Consider the following 25,800-nt stretch of genomic DNA (forward strand, 5'->3'; position numbering starts at 1 on the left):
TACTGTCACACTTGCTACTCAGCTACATGGTTCAAGTACTGAGTGTTTTTTTTTTTTTTTTTTTTTTTAAAAGCATCTTAGTTGTATGTGTATCTATCGTGTCCCGTTTATTGCTGAATCGGTCATGTTCGGTTACGTAGCTCTAGTCTATCAGGTCTTCTTTACCCTTTTAACATAAATATTTGCTAGGGCTCTTCTATCTCCGTCGGCCCATGCATACGTGTATGTGTGAGTGAGTGTGACCCAGCTGCCTCCTTTCTCTTGCCCCCTCCCTTCACTGCCCCTGTGTGTGTACGAATGTTCAGAGACTCTGTCTGTGTGTGTGCGACTGCCAGAGGGGGTGGGGGGTCGGGGTGGCCGCTTGCCGAATCAGCCCCTCCAGTCTCCTAGCAACAGAGCTGTTTGGAGCGGGACGGGTGAGAGAAGGAAAGAAAGAGAGAGAAAATCAGAGAGAAAGAGAATAGGAGGGATAGAGAAGAGGAGAGGGAGATTGAAAAATATGCCACATCTGGAAAAAGCCAAGGCTTGCCGGGTCTCAAAAAAAAAGAGAGAGACAGATAGAGTTGTAGAAGAGGAAATGCTGATTGCTGCTGCTGAGAATTCACAACGCTTCTTTAAAATGATGAGAGGATGATGAAACCGTGCACTTTCAGGCCCAGAAAGCAGCATCTCACACACACAAGTTCAGCTCTACAGTGGTTTAATGATTAAACACACACGCTGTTGCTCCACGTTGGGAACAAACAGTCAGCTCAACCTGAGAATCTAAACACTGCGCTTTTGTGCTTTGAGGAAGAGTGAGTGAGGAGTGTGTTCACCTCATCAGGGTTAATAAAACATTCACTGTGTGAGTCATACTATCTGCAGTCGCAATTGGTTACTGTTTATCAAATTAGTAACAGTCCGCCACTTTCAAATCAGAGATGTTTACAACCTAGCGTTCTGTAATATTTTTTCTTTCTTTCTATTTTTAAGTGCTCTGGAATACTTGATTCTGATTGGTCAATCGTTGCATTCTGCAGTAAATATTTTTGAACACTGAACTTCGTACTTCACCATTGTTGCAGTCAAGTGATTGCCTAAGTTGTGTCATCATTTACTCACCTTCACGTTGTGCTGTATGACTGCCGTTTTTTACAGTACAGCAATTTTTCAGTAAAAGCGTGGTAGCATGGTATGCTCTCTGTGCATCATTCAACACTTTGCACTCCAGGCCACTAGGTGGCAGAAATGCACCTTTTTATGCTGGTCATTGAAACAGTAGAAGAAGCAGGTGACCATTTCTTTTCTTTTTTCTTTTTTTATTGAACAAATATCACAGGGGATACATAAATCACACACACACAAAAAAAACACTTAAGAAGATAGGATAAAATACTCTGTAGAGCAAGGCAATTAACAGGTGACCATTTCTATATGAACTGGAGATTACATGAGGGTAAATAAACTTTTTTTTGGAGGAACTGTTGCTGTTTCTAAACATAGTAAATAAATAGTCAGCTATTGTCTGTCATTTCATTTTGCAGTCTATTTTCTATTTTCTAAAATTTCTACTTACATTACATTAGATTCAACTTTACGGTTATTGTGCTGAGTACAGTCAATGGAATACATTTGTGATGACCTGCTGATTTAATTGCGATATGTTGTTATTATTGCACACACAGTGGTTCTATGCACTGTACACTTAACTGGCCCATATTTGGATCTATATGGGTGCAGTATGGTGTCACTGTGTGTCAGGTTTGGACTAAGTTAGGCCTTCGGTAGAGCTTAGCAGATCTCCCTGATCCTGCTGGCCTACTTTAGTCACCCACAGACTGTGATGTCCCCTCAGATTGGGGAAATGGTGGGGGACAGAGGAAATGTTTGTGTCTGAAAGTGCATGTGTGAAAGCAACCGAATGGAGCAATCGAGCTGAGATGGAGATGTTTGTATGACAGACAGAGTCAAAAACACACAATCCTCCCCCCATGGCTATAACCGAGGCATTCTTCTCTAAGGTATTGGAGGAGTCTGCATCTGGTCCTAGAGTCTGCGTCCTGTGTCCTAGAGGGACCATTTCTAGAATATTCTCTGGTTGACAGAGAGCAAGAGGGTTTCTGCATAGGTGTGGCATAATCACCTCGTGACCGAGATCATGAAAACCAGGGTGGTGCATGTTTGACTGATCGTGGCATAATAAGACTTATAATTATGACGAGAGGAGGGAACGCATGCACAAGCCGGATGGCTGGAGAGGGCCGGATTAAAGCGAGCCCGCTATGTGCGCTGGTTTTAGTTGCCATGGCAACATTCATTACCTGGCACTTGGGAAAGGGGGAGCGAGAGAAAGAGGGAGAGAGGAAAGATGGAGCGGGACAGGAGAAAAAAGGGAGAGAGAGATGGAGAAAAATACAGATGTCTTGGGGAAAATGTGATGGAGAAAGGAAAACAAGTGGAGAAAAGAGGAAAGAAAAAACGTTAGCCCCTCTGGGAATCAAAGTAGAAATGTGCAGTTAAAGAATGAGGGAGAGAGAGAGAGAAAAAAATTATATGAAGAGGAAGGATAATGACTGCTACTTCCTTTTTTACACAACACCTGCTGATTGAAACAGGCAATACAAGCTAACTTTGTTTATGCCAGCTATAGAATCTGGAAACATAAAAATGAAAGCAATATTGAAGTCTTGTAGAGATGTTTGTGATATAAGTGACAAAAGAGTTATGCTTTGAGAGCGTAATTTTCTCTGTTAAAATATATAAACAATATAAAATCCAGTTTAATACTAGTGGCACAACAATTATTAATTGTTGTGCCACTATTAAACTGGATTTTATATTGTTTATTTATTAAACAATAATTATGTTTAATTAATAAACATTTCACCTATAAAAAAGTTATAGTAAATAAGTCACAGTTACTTTGAAAAAGACATGCCATTCTGAAGTAAAGCTGAGAAAGAAGTAATGAGAGAAAAAGGTGTGAAAGCAATAATGAACAGGTGACGGTTGGGTCTGTGTGGGACTGGGAGAATAAGAAGGTTCTCTTAGTGATCAGAATTCCTGCAGGTGTCACATGACCCGCTGCCCTGCACACCTGCCCGAGAGCGCTGCCAGTTGCCATAGCGACAGGGTCAGCTTTATGGAAAGCAGGGTTGAAGGTGGCGATGGTTAGAGGTGGGGCTGGTTGTGTGTGTGTCTGTGGTCAAGAAAGCAGTCATTTTCAAAATGCTGCAAAAAAGGGTTAAAAACCACACTGTATTTCTCGCACACAAATCTAACTGGAGATATTCAGTAAAAAACCTCTTGAGCTGTGAAGGACTTAATATTAGATTCAGATCAATGAACGTCTGAATAATACACTACACAAAAGAGACTGTCTTAGCTGTACAGTCGCCATAACCCCAAGGCAATACTCATAAAGCATAAATGTTGGGAATGCAACTCAGAAACTCAAATAATGTATGAGCAGTAAAGATTTGTGCCCATAAAGATGCCAGTCTGTGGACTGGTGCATGCAGAGTTCATCTGGTTGCTGCTGTCAGAGGCCTTCACATGCTGTTTAGTGGCGGCGTTTCAGACAAACATGAAAATGTTGAGCAAATGCAACTGGAGTGAAGAAGAGAATGTTTTATTTGTTTTTATACAGAGCTGTTATTTGTCCAATCAGTGTTACTGACTCATGAATATGCAAATAAGAACATTAACCCAGGATTTGCATATGTACAGGGGGGAATTTTGAAACCTGAATAATACCCAGTAATACCATGCAGTAATTGTGAAAAGCCCAGTGAAATATGAGGTACCATAGGCTACATTCATACTTCAAGCCTTAGTGCTAAATTCTTATTTATTGCTCAGATCCATTTTTTTGTTTGTGCTCTTCACATTATTTTTTAAATGTGGTCAATATCAGATTCAAGTGAGAATCTAATTGAACTGACCCACATGCGGAAAAGATTGATAACAAAGACGCCATGCAGCAACTGAAGTCTGCCCTTACACGTTCATTTATAAGGTGACGTGCCACGGAAACCAGCAAATTCATGTGCAGCAAATAAGGAGGACAAAGATGAGGATGAGAAGAAAGAGAGCAAAGTTTTTTCTTGTATAGCTTTCCCTCAAAGTTTGCTTGTTTCTATAGAGCTGTCTCCTTAAGTTATGTGTTCTTACTGTCCCTCCAACTGCCTTCAAAGCTGTCTTACTTTTTAACCGAGTCACCAAAACTACTGATATGTAAAATCTTACGACAAATGTCGATCTAGAGTGATGTAAAAGTTGCATGAATTCCAATATGACTGTTCAGACTAAGGTTGCATTGCAAAACATCTGACCTGTATATGATTTTGGACCACATGTGGAAGTGGCCCAAATCAGAATTGAACAGATCCGATTCCAGATTTGGGCCACATTTGCCTGCAGTCTGAACATAGCTATAGTTTTTGAATGTTGACCTTCCTTCTGTTTTTTATAATCACCTTTTCTCTCTGTCTTTCAGCAGTGTTCAGATGGAGGGGCGGCCCAGGACAGCTCCTTGAAGCGGGTTGCTGTAGTGGAGGATTTTTTTGATATCATCTATGCCATGCATGTTGAGATGGGGGCGGATCCTGGTAGAGCACCCAAACACGCCGGCCAGAAAAAAACCTATAAGGCGGTGAGACACAATCATTCAGTGCATAAAATATAGTCAAGACACACATAAGCGAAATCCTTTCTCTTGCTATAAAAAAGTACATGCAACATAGGCTTCATGTGCAGCAATGTGCAAAACTGTCCTCACTCTATTTATTTAAACGACCACAGAAGCAACTCTAAAATAGAACATCTGAATAACTATAATGAGTAGAGGCTGTTGCTGGGGCAACAGCAGCCATTTTGAAACACCTGTCGCACTGTTGAGCTATTATAGACTTTAAATCAGCAAGGAGTCTAAACTTCAAATGGAACACTATGTTTTGTGGATTTACGCCATAACAGCAAATGCATACTAGTGATGTACTGGCCAGATCTTTCTGACTCGCACCCACCCACGTTTGTGAAAAACAATCCAACGCATTCTAAAATCTTTTTAAACCTGAACCCGTCTGACCCACCGATATAAGTCAACATCACTACCTCTCAAGCTGTCAAACATGACAAGACCCAAGTGACAAGTATTGCATCATGGGACTTATATAAAGCTGCTTGGCTCGCCAAGCCCAGAGGAAAATTTAATTGCTCAGAGTTTGCCCTTTCGTGACTCAGGACTTCTGTAGTTCTCAGTAGGGTTGCACGATTAATCTGATTAAAACCGCAATGGCTGAGATATGCGCTGCATGTTTCAGAGTGAAACGAGGCGCTTCTTTTACATGCGAGCAGCGCATCATACAGTGTTTTCAATGTCTCCAAGTGGAATGCTGCTTCACACAAACTCATCTCTGCATGTCTTGAACATGAATCAACCAACTTCCCAAAACTTGTTATGAGAGGAGCACATAAACCTTTTTCCACCAAAATAAATCCCTGATTGTTTAACATTTGATAATTAAGAAATTAGGACAGTCTTAAATATTAGAATGAGTCTTTTTACAGTTATACAGTAAAATAAAATAATAATTATTATATATGTTTTAAACACGCTTATATTTATTATTTTTTTAATTTGTACAAATATTAGAAAAGGGATTTTTTGTTATTATTCCAGTCATATTGATTTATACAGTAATAACAACATTTTGGCCAAATTGTGCAGTCCTAAAAACAAGTATAGGAAACTTTTTTGTTTTTAAATCACATTTTAAATCACAATAATATTTTTTTTATCAGAAAAATTGCAATTAGATTCTTTCCTCAAATTGTGTAGCCCTAGTTCTCAGTTTTATTCAAGTAAATTTAACCAAGTAAGACAATGTTTCTTCTAAAAACTGCTTAGGAGAAATAAATACAAAATTAGACAACTGACACAGAGTAAAATGAATTGACAGGATAGCTCATATAATTTATTTTTGGGAAATATTAAAATCTTGTTTATTTTGAAATATCTGGGAAATCAGTGCACAGTTTGTGTAATTTTCTTGAGATCTTTTCTGAAACTCTGAGATACATGTGAGATTCTTCTTATTCAGGAGAATAATCTGAGAAGCATGATACTTCTTAATTTGGTTAACTTCTTAACTTTTTAAACATACAACAAATTTTCTAGGAAGAAATTTTTATTTTATATTAAAGAGTTCTCATTTGTTCTCGTTTTCTTCCCTATAATAGGACTAGAGCTTTGTCATAGCTACAGACAGAGGATATCATTTTGGATTGATATCCAGCTGTATTTTAAGTTGCCCAAACTGCAGGTATATTAGTCAACCTGCTTATCAGCAGCACTGCAAACCTATATTGTTTCCAGTGTATCTCTCTATTTTCTGCCATATACTCTTTCTCTAACTGTCGGAGAGGTCTCGAAAACTTAAAGGCTCACTGGGATCAGCTCCTCCCCTTTTTAAAATAGCCAATAGAATTTAGTTTATATCACAGCTCGGCCAGAGCCGTTGAGCTCGGTAAAGCTTTTATCTCACCTCTATTTTATCTGAGACACTGGTGTATGAAGTAGGAGGAACAAACATGAATGAGTTAGTGACTGAATCTGAGCCAAATACTGTCGGGATTTAATATCACATATCTTTACTCTTACGCAGCATAATTTCTCTATGTAGTGTGTAATTATAAGCAGTTATGTTTCTTAGCACATACAGTACATTCAGCATGCATTGAGTTATTATGTTGCTTATTATTTGATAATATGGGAGGGAGAATGACACGAAGTACAACATAATGCAGCATCTGATCCAATTAAAGCAGAACACAGAAACTAGACTTAAGGCCTGTTCACACCAAGGACGATAACTATAAAGATAACGATAAAGATATAGTTCTAAAAATCGTTCTGAATATTAAAGTAGCCCACACCACAGCTATAATGATAACGGAACAGAGAATATCGTTGGAAACACTTTTTTAGAATGATTTTGTCCAGCTGATGAATGATAAAAACATTGACAGCCAATCAGAATCCATCCTGCTGTAAAGAGCTCGAGCATTTAAAGCGGCAGACAAGCACGCGCTTAGAATAAACAGAACGTAATCGTCCGCTGGTGTGGACACTAATATAGTTATCTTTATAGTTATCGTTCTTGGTGTGAACGGTCCTTTATTCTTATAGAGGTAGATAGGGGATGTGTAAGTGTGCACCGCTTGATTATGCTCTCTTGTGCTGTGATTCCTTGGTGTGTGAAAGCAGGTGTTGGGTTCCAGCCCCCACTAAGCTTTGTGCTAATCACCTAATTAAAGTAATTAACTGCCTGATAGCCATGTTTTTGACATTTGGCACACATTGAACCACTCTTAAACTGCTGGACTATCAGACAAGCAAAGATCAGAACACTCTAAGGTCTCACCGATTGGCTATTACCTTCAGAAATCAGCTGTGATTGGCTTGATTTGCTCTGGTTGAACTGACTTTAATTGGCTGTATAATTAGCTGCTACTGACTCTGATTGGTGGTGTCCAGAAGCCTACATTTTTACACCCGTGACCCTGTCCCAAATGCTGCCTGAGCCTTTCAGGTCCTGATCAGAGTCCATACTTTTGGCATAATGACACAGATGGTGATATGTGCCAGGTCTGCTATGAAGTCCACACCAGTAACAGAGTGACAGAAATAGTTATTGCAGATGAATATATTATGCTATTTATTTCTATTGTATATCAATATTACAATACCATCTAATCTAATACAATCGTTTTGGGGTGATTCATATAATAATCAATTTATTATTTTAAAATAATATATTATATTCATTATCAATTTTTTAGATTGTATATCATAATAAAATAATCCAAAATACAATAATAGTGGTGACTAATGATAATAATGTTTTTCGAGTAATAAAAATAATAATAATATTTTACAATTGTAGTAGAAGTAGTAGTAGTAGTAGTAGTAGTAATAATAATAATAATTATTATTATTATTGGAAAATAATATGCTATGGTAATTCATAATTATTTTGATTGTATTTTTACAACCTAATCTAAAATTATAATTCAAATAATTCTATATTGTTATTTATTATATTTATTATAATAATTTGGGAGGGGTGGATAATAATAATAACTGCATATATAATCGTAATACCAATTTTTATCATTACTAGGTATAATATTATTTAATACGATGCAGGTATGTGTGCTCACTTTTTCAACTCTTATTCATTTGTATATAAATCAACTTCAGTCATAACTACTGACTAAAAAAATATTATTATGATGAGTCCCAATTCGCATATTTTTGTGAAAAAAAGTACATACTTCTGAGTGTGTAGCAGTACATAGCTTTGGGACATACTATTATTCCAGATCACCCTTCTCATCCTGTCCCACTACCCTTTCAAATACTGCTGCTATCTGCCCTCTAGTGGTGGCCTGATGGGACTGCAATGATGCTGTATTGAGATTGAGGCCACTGAAGGGGCACCCACACCACTCCCTGAGATTCCATGCATTCTTTCTTTTCTTTTTTTTGTCTTTTATTATAAAATGAAATGAATGTTTTTGCGCATTAACAATGTTCTCTGTCACACTGGACCTCAGCTTATTCCTTTGAAGATGACTGGTTCATTATTTCGAACACACGAAGGCTGATCAGGGAGCACCCCCAATACTAAAGATGCAAAAAGCTGTTTGCATGTGTGTGTGCGGGGGTGGCAGGGGCTGCACAATGTCCTTGGGGCAACGTTCACCTCCTCTTCTCAGCCAGTGCCCTGGAGAGCCCTGCTGTCAGGTCTCATAGCACAAGCAGCCCACAGAGACCAGCCCTGCCAGTCTGGGAGGAGGGGGCAGTCTGGGAGCATGGCATTCTGGGAGGTGCGGTTTTCCCTGGTTGGCCTTTTCCCTCTGTGCCACCTAAGGGGGGAGGGTGGAGGGCCTGCCATTGCTACTGCTCGATCACCCTCTCTGTGTGAAGGTCGCACACAGAAAGCCTCCAGGAGACGAAAGCAAGAGCAAAAGAGAGAGGAGGGAGAGGGCACAGGGATGAGAGAGACCAAAAAGATTAGAAGATTTAGAGAAGGGAAAATAAGAAAAGGGAGGCATTGCTAAGTAGACATTGTTAGAAATGAGTGTATATAGCAAATATGTTGCAGTTATGTTGTCATTAGTATGAAAATGAATAGCTCTGTTCCAAAACCTACTGTGGTTCCTTGCTCCATGTTGCATGCAGACCCTTTATCCTCAGTGGGTTTTGGTATACAGTAAACTATTTTTGTGGATACGCTCCATTGTTTGTTTCTGCTTCTCTGTTTCATCTCTAAAATATTTGCTGACTCCTTTCCGTTCTCTCCTTTGGTTGTCAGATTGCAGAGACCTACGCATTTCTTCCACGTGAGGCGGTGACTCGTTTCTTGATGAGTTGTGGAGAATGCCAGAAAAGGATGCACATCAACCCCAGCACGGCAGAGTTCAAAGGTCAGGCACCGTTCTTGCACTTTCATGTCTAGATTTGCCATTTTTAATGATTTTGCACCGTACACATGAATATGTGCCGCTGAGTAAATTGGTTGTTTTTGTTCATTTTATCATTAATTAAAGTTTTGCGAGTGCATCACCCTTTAGCAGTAATTAGGAAAGATTAGGATTCCAAAATGTTCATTAAAGTCACACTGTTTTTGATGAGCCACAGAGGCAAGACTACAATTCTGCGCTTTTACGGGCCCCTTGTAATTAATGCATGGATAATCCGACCCACGCGCTTCCCACAGTAAACATCTGATTAACAAAAAAGAATGAAAAATAACGCTAAAGGAAATATGCACGCAATCCTTCAAGACATGACACAGCAGACGCTCATGTGATGACCTTCAAATATGCTTTCTCTCTGGATATTTGCATCATTACTTATAATTCAGAGACAGTAGAGCTGTTACAATCACAACTTCATTATTGTCATAAAGTGTCAGCAATAAATACCTTTCCCTGCACACGAATCAGAAAGTGTCATTTTCCCAAAGCTCTGAGATATTGTGCTCTATGTGCTGTATCTATCTGCATAGACGTGATGTTGGTCTGCCTTTAGTCACCGGCTGATGTGACTAATTCACACTGCCACTGATAAGCTTGATTTCTAAAGAGCTAAAATAGTTTCAATTTTTTGGTGAAAATGATTCACCAATGTGTCAGCTAATTTACATCTGCAAAAAAAAAAAAAAAGTTTATATATTTGCAGTGAAATGCTTAAACTCATAACCTAATTCATATAAAAAATTAAAAATAAACGATTTTCAAATTTGTGCATTTGTGGAGAACGAATGTTAAACAAACTTTGAATAGTGAATTAGCTGACCAGCTTCTGCCTGCAGGGGTTCTGAAGGGAAGAGTCATCACTGCTCTCCAAAGCAGGTTATAGAATAAAAATTGCTATTGAACTGTTCACACTATATTGCGACTGGGAACTCTGTATAGAGTCAGAAGATCTGTGTCCAAACAAAAGCCTGTCTGTGTTTATTGTGTTTGATTTTAACAAAGACCCGAGGGGGTTTCAGCCGGCTCTGTTGGAGCGCTGTCTCAAGAGCGCCTTCTAGGGGACTGAACTGAGTCATGCACACTATTGAGAATGGGATTGAGTGAAACAATATTGACTTACAAATTAATAATTAAAAGTAGGAAAATCTTATGAATTAGCTACACATTTTTTAACTAATAAGCTTTTTGAAGAAAATTATTTATACACTTATATTATATACACACACTACCGTTCAAGTTTGGGGTCAGCAAGCTAAAAAAAGAAGAAAAAAAGAAACAGATTTTTCTATTCAGCTAGGATGCATTAAATAGATAAAAATGTCACTAAAAAGATTCATAATATTACAAAAGATTTCTACTTCAAATAAATGCTGTTATTTTGTAAAGAACCGTGAAAAAATGTATCACAGTTTCCACAAAAATATTAAACTGCAAATCTGTTTTCAACTATTGATAATAATAAGAAATATTTCTTGAGAGCAAGATTGAGTAATGGCTGCTGAAAATTCAGCTTTACAATCACAGGAATAAATGACATTTAATTGTAGTAATTTCCACAGTATTGCTGTTTTTAATAAATGCTGCCTTGGTGAGCTAAGCGACTGCTATTAAAAATATGAAAAAATCTGTTAAAAAATTTGACCACAAACTTTTGAAAGGTAGTATGTATATTAACGTTTAACAAATTTAAAAATGTGAAAGTAAAAATTGAAATGTAACTTCTTTTGTTGTTTTTCACCCACAGAGAATGACCGGCCCACTTCCCTGGTCCCAGACCTCATCGACTACAACATGCCTCTCACTGCCACCTATCTAAAACAGATGAAACTACAGTGTATGAACACTAATGAGCAGGTAGGTAGAGAGTGAGAGATACAAGAGCACTGAAGAGAGAAAAAAAGCTTTGTTTTACAATACATCAAAGTTGTCAGTTTAAAAAAAATATATATATATATTTATTACGTTTAAAATAATTCAGTATTGACGAGTCGTTACTGGTTTGTGTGTTTTCTGACTGCTCCTGAGTTTTAGAGACAATATATGGTATCATGATGCTAAATATTCCTTAGTATCTGGGCAAAGAATTGAATGTAAAAGTCACTCAGCTCAAAGGAACTGTGACAAGTCCTTATGGTGCAATGTGTGGTTGTCAAGGTAAACTCTTATAGACATGGTTGCCTCAGCAACAGTATATGTGGATGCCTGGAATAGCAAGAGCTGGATGTTTCTGTGGGTCACTGTGCTATATAAATGGGGTGATGATAAACACACAACCCCCATCCTTGTGAAACACAGTTCCTTCACTGAACTAAAACAGTACATGAATGTAATTGTATAGCTGAAACTAAAGAGCACATATTTAGAGAATATTCTCACTGTAGAATATGTTCATAGAAGAAAGCTCAGGATACATCACTGGGTCACATGCATTTACAGCTCACTTAATGGCATTGTTGTTTTCTAAGATTACATGCAAAGAGTGAAACATCCAGAAGAAAGTCTAAAGGCCGTTGTGTACCTGTGACATACTGCATTGTCACAGTCCCAGCTTAAGTTAGAAACATCCACCGAGCTGGAGAAACTGGAAACCTTTATAGCAGATCTGGATCTTATTTCTTAGGTTAATATTTTATTATTTTATTTTATTTTAATTTTTTTTGTTTAGTTTTCTTCTCTTTTTTTATGGAATATTTTAATTTAATGTCATATATTGCTGTTTAAATAGCCAGTTTTGATCGATTTTTTTTTGATGAAAAAAGCCACGATCCATTTCTAGATAACTGCAGTAAACACTCCTATACTAATAGGAATATAGGTAGATAAATACTAGTAGCCTACACTATAAAAAAAATATTTTTATGATTTTGTTAGTACAACATTATTTCTTTTGTCAAATCAACTTAAATAATTTATGTGGTGCAGATAACATAATATTTTGAGTTTCTGTTTATTAAACCAATCTCTTTCATTATATGAACAATTTTTTTTTAATTTCAATGAACTTAAAATTTGAAGGCAACCAGGTTACTTAGTTTTTTAAGTTAAACCAACAATAATTTTTTAGTGTAGTTATCCTTCAGGCCTGCGTGCAGGGGGCGCTGTTGTACCACTCTCTATAAAATGAAAATAAGTTGCATGGAGTCGGATTATTTTTTTTGGTCACAAAGAGCAAAAAAAAACATGAATTTTTTTGGGCAATATGTGCCTTTAGAAAACTAAAATTGTTAGACCTATTATGAGAATAGAATTGTTGTATTTGTTTAAGCTACTTGTTCTTCATGTTCAAAATAAGACTCAATAAGATCTAAAATGTAAAATAAGTATACATAAAAATGAGACACAAAAACTTAAAGTACTATTATTCGTCTGCGTGTCAGGTGGGAACCAATCAGATTGCTTAGGTTGAAGATTGTTTGGAGTTGTCTGTTTTATTGCCCTTTTGCTTAATGTAATTCACCTAATAGGATGTGTTCTGGGATCAACATTCCTATCAACCAATCAGATTTTGGTGCTAAATATAGGATTAGGGCTAGGGTAGGGGTTCAAACAACGTTCTTATCAACAAATAATTTTTCTCAGATTGTAAGGGTATGTTTAGAGTGGTCTTACCTTCAGACAGCACACCAACCAGGCCGTCTGTTGTTCAGTGATTTCAGATGCATATTGCACTTTCTCCATCTGGCATGCTCAATTTTAATTGGCTGGATTTATGGAACTTCTGGAGTGGGGGCACACAGGATTTTTTTGTTTTGTTTTGTTAGTCCGCCAGGAAACAAATGTACCAGACTGATACAATGAATGCTGTTGAGGGTAAAATAATCACTGGATTTGTCAATGCTTCCAAGGTTAGTGCCATCAAATCTTTCAAATATACTCAGAGGTTTACAAGTAAACTAGATATCCCCATGGAGCAGAATCGTTTATTATTATTTGTGACATTACCATTCAATAGTTTGGGGTCTATAGGATGTTTTTGAAAGAAGTCTCTTATGCTCACCAAGGCTGCATTTATTTGACCAGAAATACAGTCAGAAATAGTAATATTGTGAGATATTATTACAATTTAAAATAACTGTTTTTTATTTGAATATTTTTTACAAAGTAGTTTATTCCCGTGATGGCAAAGCTGAATTTTCAGCATCATTACTGCAGTGTCACATGTTGTTTCATGTAATCATTCTAATGTGCTGATTTGGTGCTCAAGAAACATTTCTCATTCGTATCAATGTTGAAAACAGTTGAAACCTTGATAAATAAAAAGTTTGAAAAAACAGCATTTATTTGAAATATAATTGGTAAAAGACTTTACTGTCACTTTTAATCAATAGAATGCATTTTTGTTTGTTTTTACAAAAACAATTCTTTTTTTGGCCTCAAGCGTTTGAAGAGTTTTTTGGGGGGGTTTTACTTACAGAAATTCTGATTTAAAAGTGCTGCACAATTTCTGTTTGTTTAATATTCATTTATGGCCTACTTGACTAAATCACATCTTTTTACTTAGTTTATTTTCTTCATAATCCTCTCATCTCCCTCTTTATTGTTTTACATGCACCTTAAATTCCTGTGTCTACATTGATCTTTTTTTGCTCCTGTCTTTTTCTTCTCTCTTTCTCATTGCTTGTGTTACTGATGCTCCACTTGGTACCTAATGGAGTCAGCACCGCACACATCAGTCCTCTAAACAAACCTCAGAGGGAACCCAATTTTTCACAAGGCTAACTCTATGAATCACATGGACAAATGTTTACAGCATGTGTGTGTCTCTGTGTGTGTGTTACCACATGCATATTGGTTCACATCTGTACAGGACAGTGTGGAATCACTTTTACAAAATAAACACTTGTCATGGTTTCAGTCTGTACTTTAGATAATAAATGTTGGGATCATGATGATGACCAGCATAACGCCATGTGACCAAATTTTTCAGGCTTTCTGTCACAATACTGTACGTTTCAGAACAACAGGGGTCTCAAGCTAACTCCAATGCTTCATACATCTGTTGTTAGACCAGTTAATTTGTGACCATTATCTGATCTGTGGGGTCCCAGAATTCCTTCCTGTTAGCAGTGCATGCAGTGCTGAAAAGGGGAGGGAACCTGTGCGTTTGAGAGGCACATCGAGAGGCAATTCACAGTGACTTTTTCTTCTCTCACACACACATCTTTATCTACTCACCTGCATTTCTCACCTTCTCTTGAGCACCACTGATGATTACATTCTTTCAGCCAGCTCTACTCTTCAGATTACCATGGTAACAATAAACAGAATCAGGGACACATAATGTAGTGTAGAGGCCGGATTTGTTTGTGTGTGTGTGTGTGTGTTGTAAGATAAAGAATCTTGGTAATGTGATGTTTGTGAAAATTGTGCTTATTAGTAAGTAGAATTTAATTTTAATTTTCAGGGCAAGTTAAAGTGTTTTAATGAATAAAATTGGTATGAGTGGCCTGCTGAGAATGGAGTAGGCCTACTTTGATGCCCAGGGGCTTGAGGGTGAGATGAATTCAATTCTGCATTCAGGTGTGTGTTAATGCAGATGGGGGATGGTTGGGTTTTGAAATGAGGGGTTTGTTTGTGAAAATGAGGAAGTGTCACACATGAGTGGGGGTGGTTGCTAGTCTTTAACTCAGCGGCTACAAGATTAGCAGTGGCATTGTGAAGGTTTGTTCTGAGCAGATGGGTGGCACAGGGTGTATTATGGGTTACATTTATGGTGTATTACATCCAGGGTGTATTATCCTGGAACATTTATGGAGGGGTTTTGAGGCGAGGCTATGAAGAAAGCGTTCTACAGAAGCTCTAGAACCTGCTGTAAGTCACAGTGAACTTTCTCACAGCTTCATCGTCATGACAACAGAGGTAGAGAGGTGCGTTCACGCCTATAGCGTAGGTGAAGACAAGGGTCACGACGTGATTCGCTATGCCTTCAGCCTGCTAAACATGGATCAGCACTTATTCTGGCACACATACATGTCAGTGTGAATAGATAATGCAGATCGTATTTAAAAACACGTTTAGGCTGAATAAATGTTAAGTCGTTTGGTCTTTGAGGATAATTTAACATTTTAATTACAACACATTGATGGAAAATAAATATGCTAAAAGAGATATCAGCAATGCTAACAATATAAAAAAAAATATAAAAAAAGAGCTGTAAGATGCTGAACACTGGTAAAATTATGTTGGAATACAAAGTTTGGTCTGTTACAGTATGACACATTTTTGTCATTTTGCATATTATTGTTAACAAAAAATGTATTTTTGTCAAGAAAATCTGGACAATGGACCCGTTATGCAACACTGACTAAATTTTAGAAGACTTTGAAATTGAGTGTTATATTGGTATTTTAGTTATTAATATTTTGAATTGGCTTTTATTTTTATATTTTCAGTTTTCTTTTCATTTCAAGTTTTTGTATTTTTTAATTTATAAAAAATGTATTGTATTTTGTATCTTTTAGTAGTTTTTTAATATTTCTATATAGCTTTACTGTAATTAATATTTATTTCAGTTTTAGTCATTTTAGTACTTCAACTTATTTCAGTTAGTTTAGGTAAAATGTATCATTTTTATTTTATTTTAGCTTTATTTCAAATACCAAACTTTAGTTAACATTAACAACACTGGAAATGTAACACTGCTGCGAAAGCATACATACTTTATGTGGATTTTTCACAGCTCCAAACTCCAAAAAACAAAAATATGTGCATGCAATGAACTGTGTGTACTAAATGTTGTTCTGCAACTCGCAACCAGAACATGATTCCTGAAGAAAACAATACATATCTCGTGTTCTTCTCATCCTGTGTGTGCATCTTTTGGGTTTCCAATGATTGGGTTCCAACAGGGTTAAAAATAGCTCCCCTCGTATTCACTCATTATTTAAGAGTCTCCCCCTTCTGTCCCTTTCCATCCCACATCCCAATATGTAGAGTTTCCTCAATAAAGGATACACTGGGAAGATAATGGACTGAAGAAAGAGTTTGTAAAGTGAGATGTTGCTTGACAATCTTACATATAGCAGCATGGTTGAACCAAACAGGAAATATAGGAAATTTAGAGTGCTCATTTTGACACAGGTATGAGGACTTTGCCTGTGTCGAGATGCTGTGGAGGAGATATGGGAGAATCTAGTGATGTCTAGGCGATAGTGGGATGGGTGAGCTTCATTTTGTGCACAGAATATCCTGAGCTCTCTGACTTCCTCCTCCTCCCCCCTCTCTTTCTCTCTCACACACATACAGGATGAGAGTTCGGTAAGCAGTGAGGATTTGGACATGGCTGAGCCCGCGTGGGTCTCTACTGAGCGTGCTCCAGCCGCAGAGCCTAGCAGCCCCACCGCCCCGTACACAGAGAGGATGCCTACACCCCCACAGCCCAGCATTAAAGAGGAAGAAGGTACGATGTCTCTTACTCACTCACACTGTGTTTATGTAGCTGTGCATGTCATTGAAATAACAGCCACCTTTTACCAATGTTTGTCAGCATTTATCAAAGAAGACTTTGTGTTGGTTAGAGTCTGATAAGTGTCTTATAGCTGATGTTGAAGAGGTGCCTGAAGGCCCATTATAGCCCTTTTCCCAGCACTCCAGCCTCTCCTGCTCTCTTCCATTACTCTCTGGACAGATTCCAGTTAAATGGATGTCTGGGGTATGCAGAGCCATGCGGAGACAGACTTATTTTTTTCATTTTGGTTTGTATGTGAAAATTTTCAGTGTCAAGTTCTGTAATGTGTGTCAATCTCAATTTTCTGGGATCTGTGATAGATAGATAGATAGATAGATAGATAGATAGATAGATAGATAGATAGATAGATAGATAGATAGATAGATAGATAGATAGATAGATAGATAGATAGATAGATAGATAGATAGATAGATAGACAGACAGATACAGACATATAGATTAGTTACTGTTACAGAAAAGAGTATATATTAAATGACAAATTTAATACTCTATGACAAATTTATGAATCTATTCTATGCAAAATCTGAATATTATCTATATACTGTTATTTCATCTTTATCATCAGTGTTAATATTCATGTAACCAATATCTATATCCTATCTGTAATATAGAATGTGTACAATAATCTTTGGCAAAGGCTCCCATATTTGCGGATGAGGGTAAACAACTGCAAGACTCCAAGGTTGTTGACCCTGCCCCCTTTTTGAATTGAACACACTTCCTTTTTTTCACCAGCACTCGTTCCCTCTGTCTTGTCTCTTATTCAGCTGAGTGCAGGGGGCTGGGGTGGCGTATGAATGGGGCAGGAGAGAAGAGGATGAGGGCAGGGGGAGGGGGATGTGGAGATGCTTTTTAAAATGGCTGCTGGGACAGTCGAGGGTCTTACTGGGTAGATAGGGAGGAAGCAGCTTGGGTCGCCTCTTTGTGGGCTAATCCTGTGTAATCTTGCTCCGAGGGGGCTGCAGGGAACAGCTCGGCCACACATATAGACGTGTGTCCACTTACTCCATCATAAGGAGAGAGAAAGTGACTAAAGGGCTGTGCACATGCTCAGTGCACCTTACCCTTGACGGACAGTCCTAAAGAGGGATGATAGTATTTTAGGAATGGCGGTCAGAGCTGTGATCATAAAGGTTACCCCTCTGCTCAATATCGTAAGCTTGTCTGGTTTTAGCATGTCTGACTTATTGCTGTCTCAGATTCAAAATAAAAATGCTGTTTGCATCTGCACTTTTAAAAAAATGTTAAAACAAACTAGATATTTACAATTTAAAAAGTGAATAAAAAATGTACAAAAAATTATAATTTAAATTATTATATGATGTAAAAAGACTGAATCAACCTGATTGCTTTAGGTTACAGCAACCAAAGTCATTTTTTATGGTTAAATCAGGTGGGAATAGTTTCTTAAAGGCACTGTAAAATCAATTGAATTTTGTGGCTTTTTGTCTATAATGCATTAGCTTCTTAAGTCATCTACATTATTCTACAGTTCAAAAGTTTGGGGTCAGTACGTTTTTTTTAAAGCATTTACTGTATTTTTGATCAAATAAGCATTTATTTGAGCCTGGATGAGCATAAGAGACTTATTTAATATATATATATATATATATATATATGTCTGACCCCAAACTTTTGAACAATAGTGTATTCATGTTCTCACAAATTTACAGGTTTCTCTTCCTGAAATAGTGACAACAAATATTGCAGAATGCAATCTGGACATACTACACTGTTGTCATTGTCATGTGACCTACAGCATCAGTTGCGCCATTCACACTCCTCTCCCATGGCCTCATGGGATTGTAAAGTGTCCATTGGATACGTACTTCAGAATCTCGCCCAAAGTAGATCATCTGGGTACCTTTTGCCTACTGTTTTTTTTAATTCTATGAATTCAGACACATATATACAGTATATACAGTATATAGGAAATGATGCATATTTGGATGCAGCCTATGATTCATGTCTGTGATGTCACTAAAGCCTATTGGCTTTGTCTTAAAAAAGGAGGGGGTGAGGATGGGTGGGCTGCGATATGTCTCTCTCCAACTTCCGGTTTTAATAGGAAATGTCAGCAGAAAAAAAACTGTGCACATCAAACAATGTCATGGTGTCTTTAAAGGTAACAACTACAAATTGTATCTATTTAGTGAGAATTTGACTCTTGAAAACACTGTTTAGGTGGAGAAAGCACATCCAGACTGTCTGGGACTGGTTTATTAATTTGATATAGCTTTCATTCCCTGCCGTTATCACGTGTGTTCTCCCAAAGTCAAAGACACATTTTTGTATGGCTATCAGTACTGCCCTTGTTTACTCAAATCTGCTTTGTAATTTTGATATATGCACTGTCTGGTGTGGTTGTTATGGGATGTGTTTACGATCCACTGCTTGTGTTTTGTGAAATAATGAGTCTTTTTCCCATCCTGTACTCTATATAAATGTAACCATGCACTAATGGATCCCTCCCTAGACTCATGGCAGACTATTGTGCTGTTTAGAGAGACACAGGGCAAGAGAATGATGATTTAACCCACACTCTATCATTACACCCAGCCTTCGGAGAGGAGCCGTCCTTTTCTGTGTTTATGTCATTAGTTCCTGACATACTATATTTTTCATTTAGGCCAATATCATTGTCCACACAGTGTCTGTCTATGCCTGATTGGATATCCAAAAAATAACCTAAATGTACTTTGTGTGAATATCTGAGTTAAGGTTCAAATCAAATATATTATTTAATGACTGAATCAAAATGGTGACATTACACGAGTGCAAGACATTTAAAAGGCTATATAGAAATAAATCCTTAAACTAACAATTATATGTATATGTTAGTTAAGTATATGTTTCTACTGCTATAAGCAAAATTGCATTAAATATGAAAACATTTCAGAAGAGTTTTCAGAGAATGCATGTTGAATTAAAAAAAAATTCAATCAAAATGTTAATATAATGTTATAGTAATTTTCTTTGTTTTAAGCATAGAACTAACGCAATTAGGTGATGGTCATGCTTAAAATATTTTTAAAGATACGATTTTTTTTCCTTATTTTTTGCTTCTTAAGAAAGGTTCCCTTGTTTTAGGAATGTTTACACTACTGTTCAAAAGTTTGGGGTCAGTAAGATTTTGTCTTTTTTTACTTCTATTTAGAAAAGATTAATTAAATTGATCAAAAGTGTCAGTAAAGACTTTTATAATGTTACAAAAGATTTCTTTTTCAAATAAATGCTGTTCTTTTCAACTTTCTATTCTGAAAAAAAAAAAAAACGATCACAGTTTCCACAAAAATATGCTGTTTTCAACATTGATAATAATAAACAATATTCTTGAGCGCCAAATCAGCATAAATGTTTTCTGAAGCATCATATGACACTGAAGACTGGAGTAATGATGCTGAAAATTCAGGGGGAAAAATACATTTTAAAATATATTTAAAAAAGAAAGAAGTTATTTTACATTTTAATAATATTACTGGCTACTGTTTTTTGGTCTTACCCACCCAAACTTTTGAATGGTAGTGTACATATTTTTACTGGAAACAAGACTATAACAATGTGTTTTACAGCGTAGATTACAAGCAGAATGATGTCTGGCCTTCTCACTTTATTATTTTATTATTTATTTTTCAGCATGTCTTTCATCTCTTTCTTGTTCTGTTCTCTGGGTGGACAAGAAGGGGTTTCTTTCTTTTTCTTTTTCCCCCCTTCTCCCTCTATGCTCTCTTTTTCCAAATACTTCCTCCCATCCACTAAGACACTCTGTTAGAACCCCACATCCATCTCATTCCCCTCATCCTGCTGTCTCTCTCTTCACCTCTGCCTCCTTCCACTGGTTTGACAGTTGACCCCAATGTTGCTTTCCTGTTCACACAAAAACCTTCACACAACACACTCCCCTTCCCCCGTTAGACGTCTCTACACACACACACACACACATCTAGACCCCGCATCCACTTGTGTGCGACTTTATGAACACGCATTCAAATATCTAATTCTGTCTTTCTCAGATGATTCTTCTTCAGAGAATAGCAGCACAGTTAACGGTCTCCCTGCACTGACTCCGCCTGGTGGTGCTGCCATGGCGACAGGAGGAGTTCCTGCATCTGAGGGGGTGGTTCCATACGGTGAGGTGAACGGTAATGGTGCCGCAGCGCCGCTGGACTTCAGCACTACTTCATCGTCCTCTTCCTCACAGGAGGGACAGCAGCCTGTCAACCTGAGTGACAGACTGTTACCCGGAGTAACGCTTGGATCCTACTCATCTGACCCTAACAGAAAATTCCCTGTCAAAACTGAGTACAATAACAAGGTATGAGACTACATTTTTCCACATAATTCAAAAAATGTGTATTTATAAACAAGTAAAGTGCTAATAAGCAAAATGGTGTTCAGATGGAGGTTTTGACTTTAGTACATCCTCTATGTTCACAGTCTCCTCAGTACAGCTCAGGAAGCTATGACTCTGTGAAGACAGAACTGAGCACGTGCGGGGAAGACATGACCCCGGGTCGCTCTCAGGTCATTGACGATGATGATGAGGATCACGATGACCATGACGACAGCGACAAGATAAATGACGCTGAGGGTCTGGACCCCGAACGACTTAAAGCTTTTAACGTGAGACCGCTTTCTCTCTCATATTATGGTTTACATTAGATTTTGTATTTTTATTCATCTTTTCAAGCTTTATGACCTACATTGCTTAGGTTTGGAGGTCTTTTTGTAAATAAACATAAAATTTGAGTATTTTGAAAGAAATAAAGTAAAGAAACTAAATTTACATAAAATAGATGAGAAATATTATTGCAATCATTTTGAGCTATTCTCAAGTTCATTACCAAAACTAAAAATATATATATTTTTTTAATTGAATTGGAATAAAGCAGAAGTAAAATTAAATATAATTATATTAACTTAAACTAATCGAAAATGTTGAAATATTGCCTTGGCAGGTAACTGAAATAATTACAAGTTGAAGTACTAAAATTAGTTGCTGGAAATAAGTTTACTTTTTTTATAGTAATATAGCAATATAAAAAAAAAATTAATGAAATTATTACTAAAATTAAGTTTATATAAATAACAGTCTGAATAAGTCTGAATAATATGATCATTGTTTTACACAGACTTGTGGAGTTCATAAAGCAGTGAAAGCAAAAACAAACAGACAAAGCAAATATGATGTGAAATATTGAAAATCATATTAATTTTTCAATTTCCACCCTTCTTTCAAATTGTTCTGCTGGTAATATAATTTACATTGAGAAATTATATACAATGAGGTATTATAAAAAATAGAAGCATTTCAGTGGCCTGCTGAACCTTAATTATTATTTTCATCTCAATGCTAAACCATAAGTTTCTTCAGTTTAATTTGACCCCCTTCACGTTTCCATCTTCCTCACAATTTCCCTTTTCTGATTCATTGATTCATTGAGTATGTTAAAATTTCCATCTTCTTTTCTTTCCATTGTTGCATTGCTCTAATATTTCTTCATGTTTCAGATGTTCGTGCGGTTGTTTGTGGATGAGAATTTGGACCGGATGGTTCCAATCTCAAAGCAGCCCAAAGAGAAGATCCAGGCCATCATTGAGTCCTGCAGCCGCCAGTTCCCAGAGTTCCAAGAACGTTCTCGCAAACGGATCCGAACCTACCTCAAATCCTGTCGCCGCATGAAGAAGGGTGGCTTCGAGGTATGGAAACATGGGCATGTGCACACATGTTGACAAGAAAACACACATATCTGGCATAATCTTCTGAGCTATTACAATACCACAGATAATCCGAAATGTTTTACATATTAAAGCTTACCGTTGTTTGTGCTACACACCATTCAATAGCATACTACTGCCCTCTAGTGGCTGACAGGGCAGTCATCTTTAACCCTTGTCCTGGAACTGAGCCTGATTTAACTCATGAAATCCATGATATGAAAGTGTGCGAGATAGGAGCAAGATCCTAAATGTGTAGTGCTGTCATATGATTGAGAAAAACATGATTGAGAATCACTGCTCTTAAAGAACAGATTCAATGTTTTTCCAATTCATATCTTATTTTCTGCATCTCACAGGAATTAAATGCCATCAAACAGGCATTTCTAGAAAGTATGGTGCTGGTAGAGCCAAAGACTTATAGAAAACAGATGTTTTTTTTAACTTGAAGTGGTTGAATGCATTTGAACAGATGCAGCTAGCTTCAAAAATCCGATTTTACAGTGCAGCTATATGGAGAACATGTTTTCAATAATCATAAACCAGGAAGATGGCTACACAGTCATTTTCCTTTTTTGAAAGATAAGGTAATGCTTTAATAGAATATCATTTCGAATGTATTCAGTTCCAGAGAAAAGCTCAAAAATGATACAGATTGTTTTTTCATAACTAAAGCAATTGGTAACATATGGGTTAAAAACACCATCCTTTAAGATTAGAACATAGTCAGAAATGCATAAGGTAATAACATATGTTTTTCTGCCCTGTCCGATGATTTTAGACACGGCCCACACCCCCTCACCTCACCTCCGCCATGGCTGAGAACATCCTTGCAGCAGCATGTGAGAGTGAAACACGTAATGCTGCTAAGAGGATGCGCCTTGACATCTATCAGGCCCATGTGAGTGCATGTGTGCATTGATCTCTAGATCTTTAATCAGATTGAATTCATTTTTAGATTACTTGGTGAGTTATCTTTTGGTCTTTCTTTGCCTTATCACATTTTTCCTTTCCATGCACTCCTGTTCAGGATGAGTCGGTTACAGCAGACAAGCCAAACTCCAGAGATCCGGCTGCCCTGGCTAACTCAGGCTTCTCACTGGCCGCCGCGGCCTACTCCCAGGACCAACTCTACACCAATGGTGGACTTAATTACAGTTTCCGTGGATACGGGACCCTTGGCAACAACGTCCAAAACAATGGCACATCACAAACCAATGGTGAGTAATATGCAAAAAAAAGTTTTTCTTAAGTTCTTCATGGTTTAAGTGACGTGACATGTAGCCAAGTATGGTGTCCCATACTCAGAATTTGTGCTCTGCATTTTACCCATCCAAGTGCACACTCTTTAACTAGGCCAAAACTGCCCCCCTTTACTATTTATTTAAAACAGTGTTTACTAAAATGAAAAATAATACATTTTAATTTGTTCATATTTATATTCCCATCAATGCAGTCTCCACACTTTCCTAGTTGATTTAGGTGTGAAGGCCAAAATGTCTATAATCAAAAAGAAAATGACTTCCCGTTATGAGTTAATAAACAGCAAAAAAAAGTGCACCCTCTTTGTTTTTTATATTAAATACTATATTAATACTTCCATATTAAACGCTATATTAATTTAATATTTCATTTGAAAAATGTAATTGTTCAATTTAACAATTTAAATTAATTTTGTTAGTTTTTGCTGTGATATCAAAATTGGTATTAAAGGGTTTGTTCACCCAAAAATGAAAATGATCGCATAATTTACTTACCCTCAAGCCATCCTAGGTGTATATGACTTTCTTCTTTCAGCCAAACACAATCGGAGTTATATTAAAAAATATCCTGGCTGAATAGTATGAATAGTGACTGAGATTTTGAAGCCCAAAAAAAGCGATCATCCATCCATCATAAAAGTAATCCATACAGCTCCAGGGGGTTAATAAAGGCCTTCTGAAGCAAAGCGATGCGTTTTTTAAAGAAAAATATCCATATTAATAACTTTATGAAATATAATCACTGGCTTCCATATGCAAGTATTTCCGGCGGAAGAATGAACTCTGACCCGACGTATTGACGAACGCGGAACCGCAAGAGGCGTCTACTCTCACCTGAGCTGACGCTACATCCGACATCATACGTCATGCTTGCTATTGACTATTGGAACTGGTATTGAAGCAACCCTAGTCTAGTCTTTTCTATAGATCTACTAGATATTCATTTTAATAAACGTCTCTTTCTTTTTCTTTCAGGGCCTACTGATCTCAGTATGAAATCTTTGGCATCCAACAGCACTTCCTCCTCCAGTTCAAACAGTCATGGTCAGGGTGGAGGGGGTGGAGGGGCATCTGCCCAGCTCAGCCCGCCCGAGGTCACGGCTGTTCGGCAACTGATTGCAGGTTATCGCGAGTCTGCGGCCTTCTTGCTCCGCTCTGCTGATGAGCTCGAGAACCTCATTCTGCAGCAGAACTGAGAACTGCACACAGGCTGGTGCTGCCCGTCTTTCTCTCATAAACACACATACCGTACACATAAATGCACACTATGACAGGAAAGATACATGTAGCTATGTGCACTTACATACATATACACCTAAAGTCCATAGGCGGAGTTTCACTTCGCTTGGGGGGTCAGAAGAAGCTGTATCTGAAGCACACATACAGGGTCTACAATTGATAACATTTACCAGCCATCATTTTCTCAGGTTCACTTGCCATGAACCTGTATTTTGCATGGTTTTTATTTATTTTTGCATTGAAATGTTTTATTTAAATTTACATGTAATTCTAAATTTTTTCCATATAAAATTCTACCTCTCATAAAAACTATTTTGGTGGCTTAATAGAATGAATAGTTACAGAAGGAAAAGAAACCTGAACTTTATAAGAAAATATTCAAATAAAACCATTTTAATATTATGTATCCGTTCCAAATAAAGTTAACAACTTGTACTTGCGTTTGGCACTGGGCAAGTATTATTTTTGGCCTTATATACTATGTAAGGTGCTTTACACAGACTTGTTAATGCACATGAGGGAATAAATGTACTTAAACAGGAATTGCAGTCATTAGCAGTAATATTTAATGCACTTGAAGTA

The 25,800-nt window shown here is 37.2% G+C and overlaps 1 protein-coding gene across 2 annotated transcripts in view; it reads left to right on the top strand.

Moving 5' to 3' along the window:
- The window catches only part of nol4la (nucleolar protein 4-like a), a 38,553-nt gene extending 13,221 nt beyond the window's left edge, over positions 1-25,332 (top strand). Inside the window, exons 2-11 of one of the 2 annotated variants that reach the window (XM_056261059.1) lie at positions 4,484-4,636; positions 9,366-9,477; positions 11,276-11,385; positions 16,777-16,930; positions 21,013-21,314; positions 21,437-21,622; positions 22,511-22,699; positions 23,499-23,618; positions 23,748-23,937; positions 24,955-25,332. In XM_056261059.1, the coding sequence (XP_056117034.1) occupies positions 4,484-4,636; positions 9,366-9,477; positions 11,276-11,385; positions 16,777-16,930; positions 21,013-21,314; positions 21,437-21,622; positions 22,511-22,699; positions 23,499-23,618; positions 23,748-23,937; positions 24,955-25,175 (1,737 nt within the window). In that variant the 3' untranslated portion in view covers positions 25,176-25,332. Of the gene's footprint in view, positions 1-4,480; positions 4,637-9,365; positions 9,478-11,275; positions 11,386-16,776; positions 16,931-21,012; positions 21,315-21,436; positions 21,623-22,510; positions 22,700-23,498; positions 23,619-23,747; positions 23,938-24,954 lie in introns of both variants that reach the window. The other variant, XM_056261057.1, reaches the window with a different exon arrangement.
- The last annotated feature ends 468 nt before the right edge of the window (positions 25,333-25,800 follow it).

This window comes from Rhinichthys klamathensis, unplaced genomic scaffold (assembly GCF_029890125.1).
Source record: "Rhinichthys klamathensis goyatoka isolate OS25496 unplaced genomic scaffold, OSU_Roscu_1.1 h1tg000180l_1, whole genome shotgun sequence".
In the NCBI taxonomy this organism is placed as follows: Eukaryota; Metazoa; Chordata; class Actinopteri; order Cypriniformes; family Leuciscidae; genus Rhinichthys; species Rhinichthys klamathensis.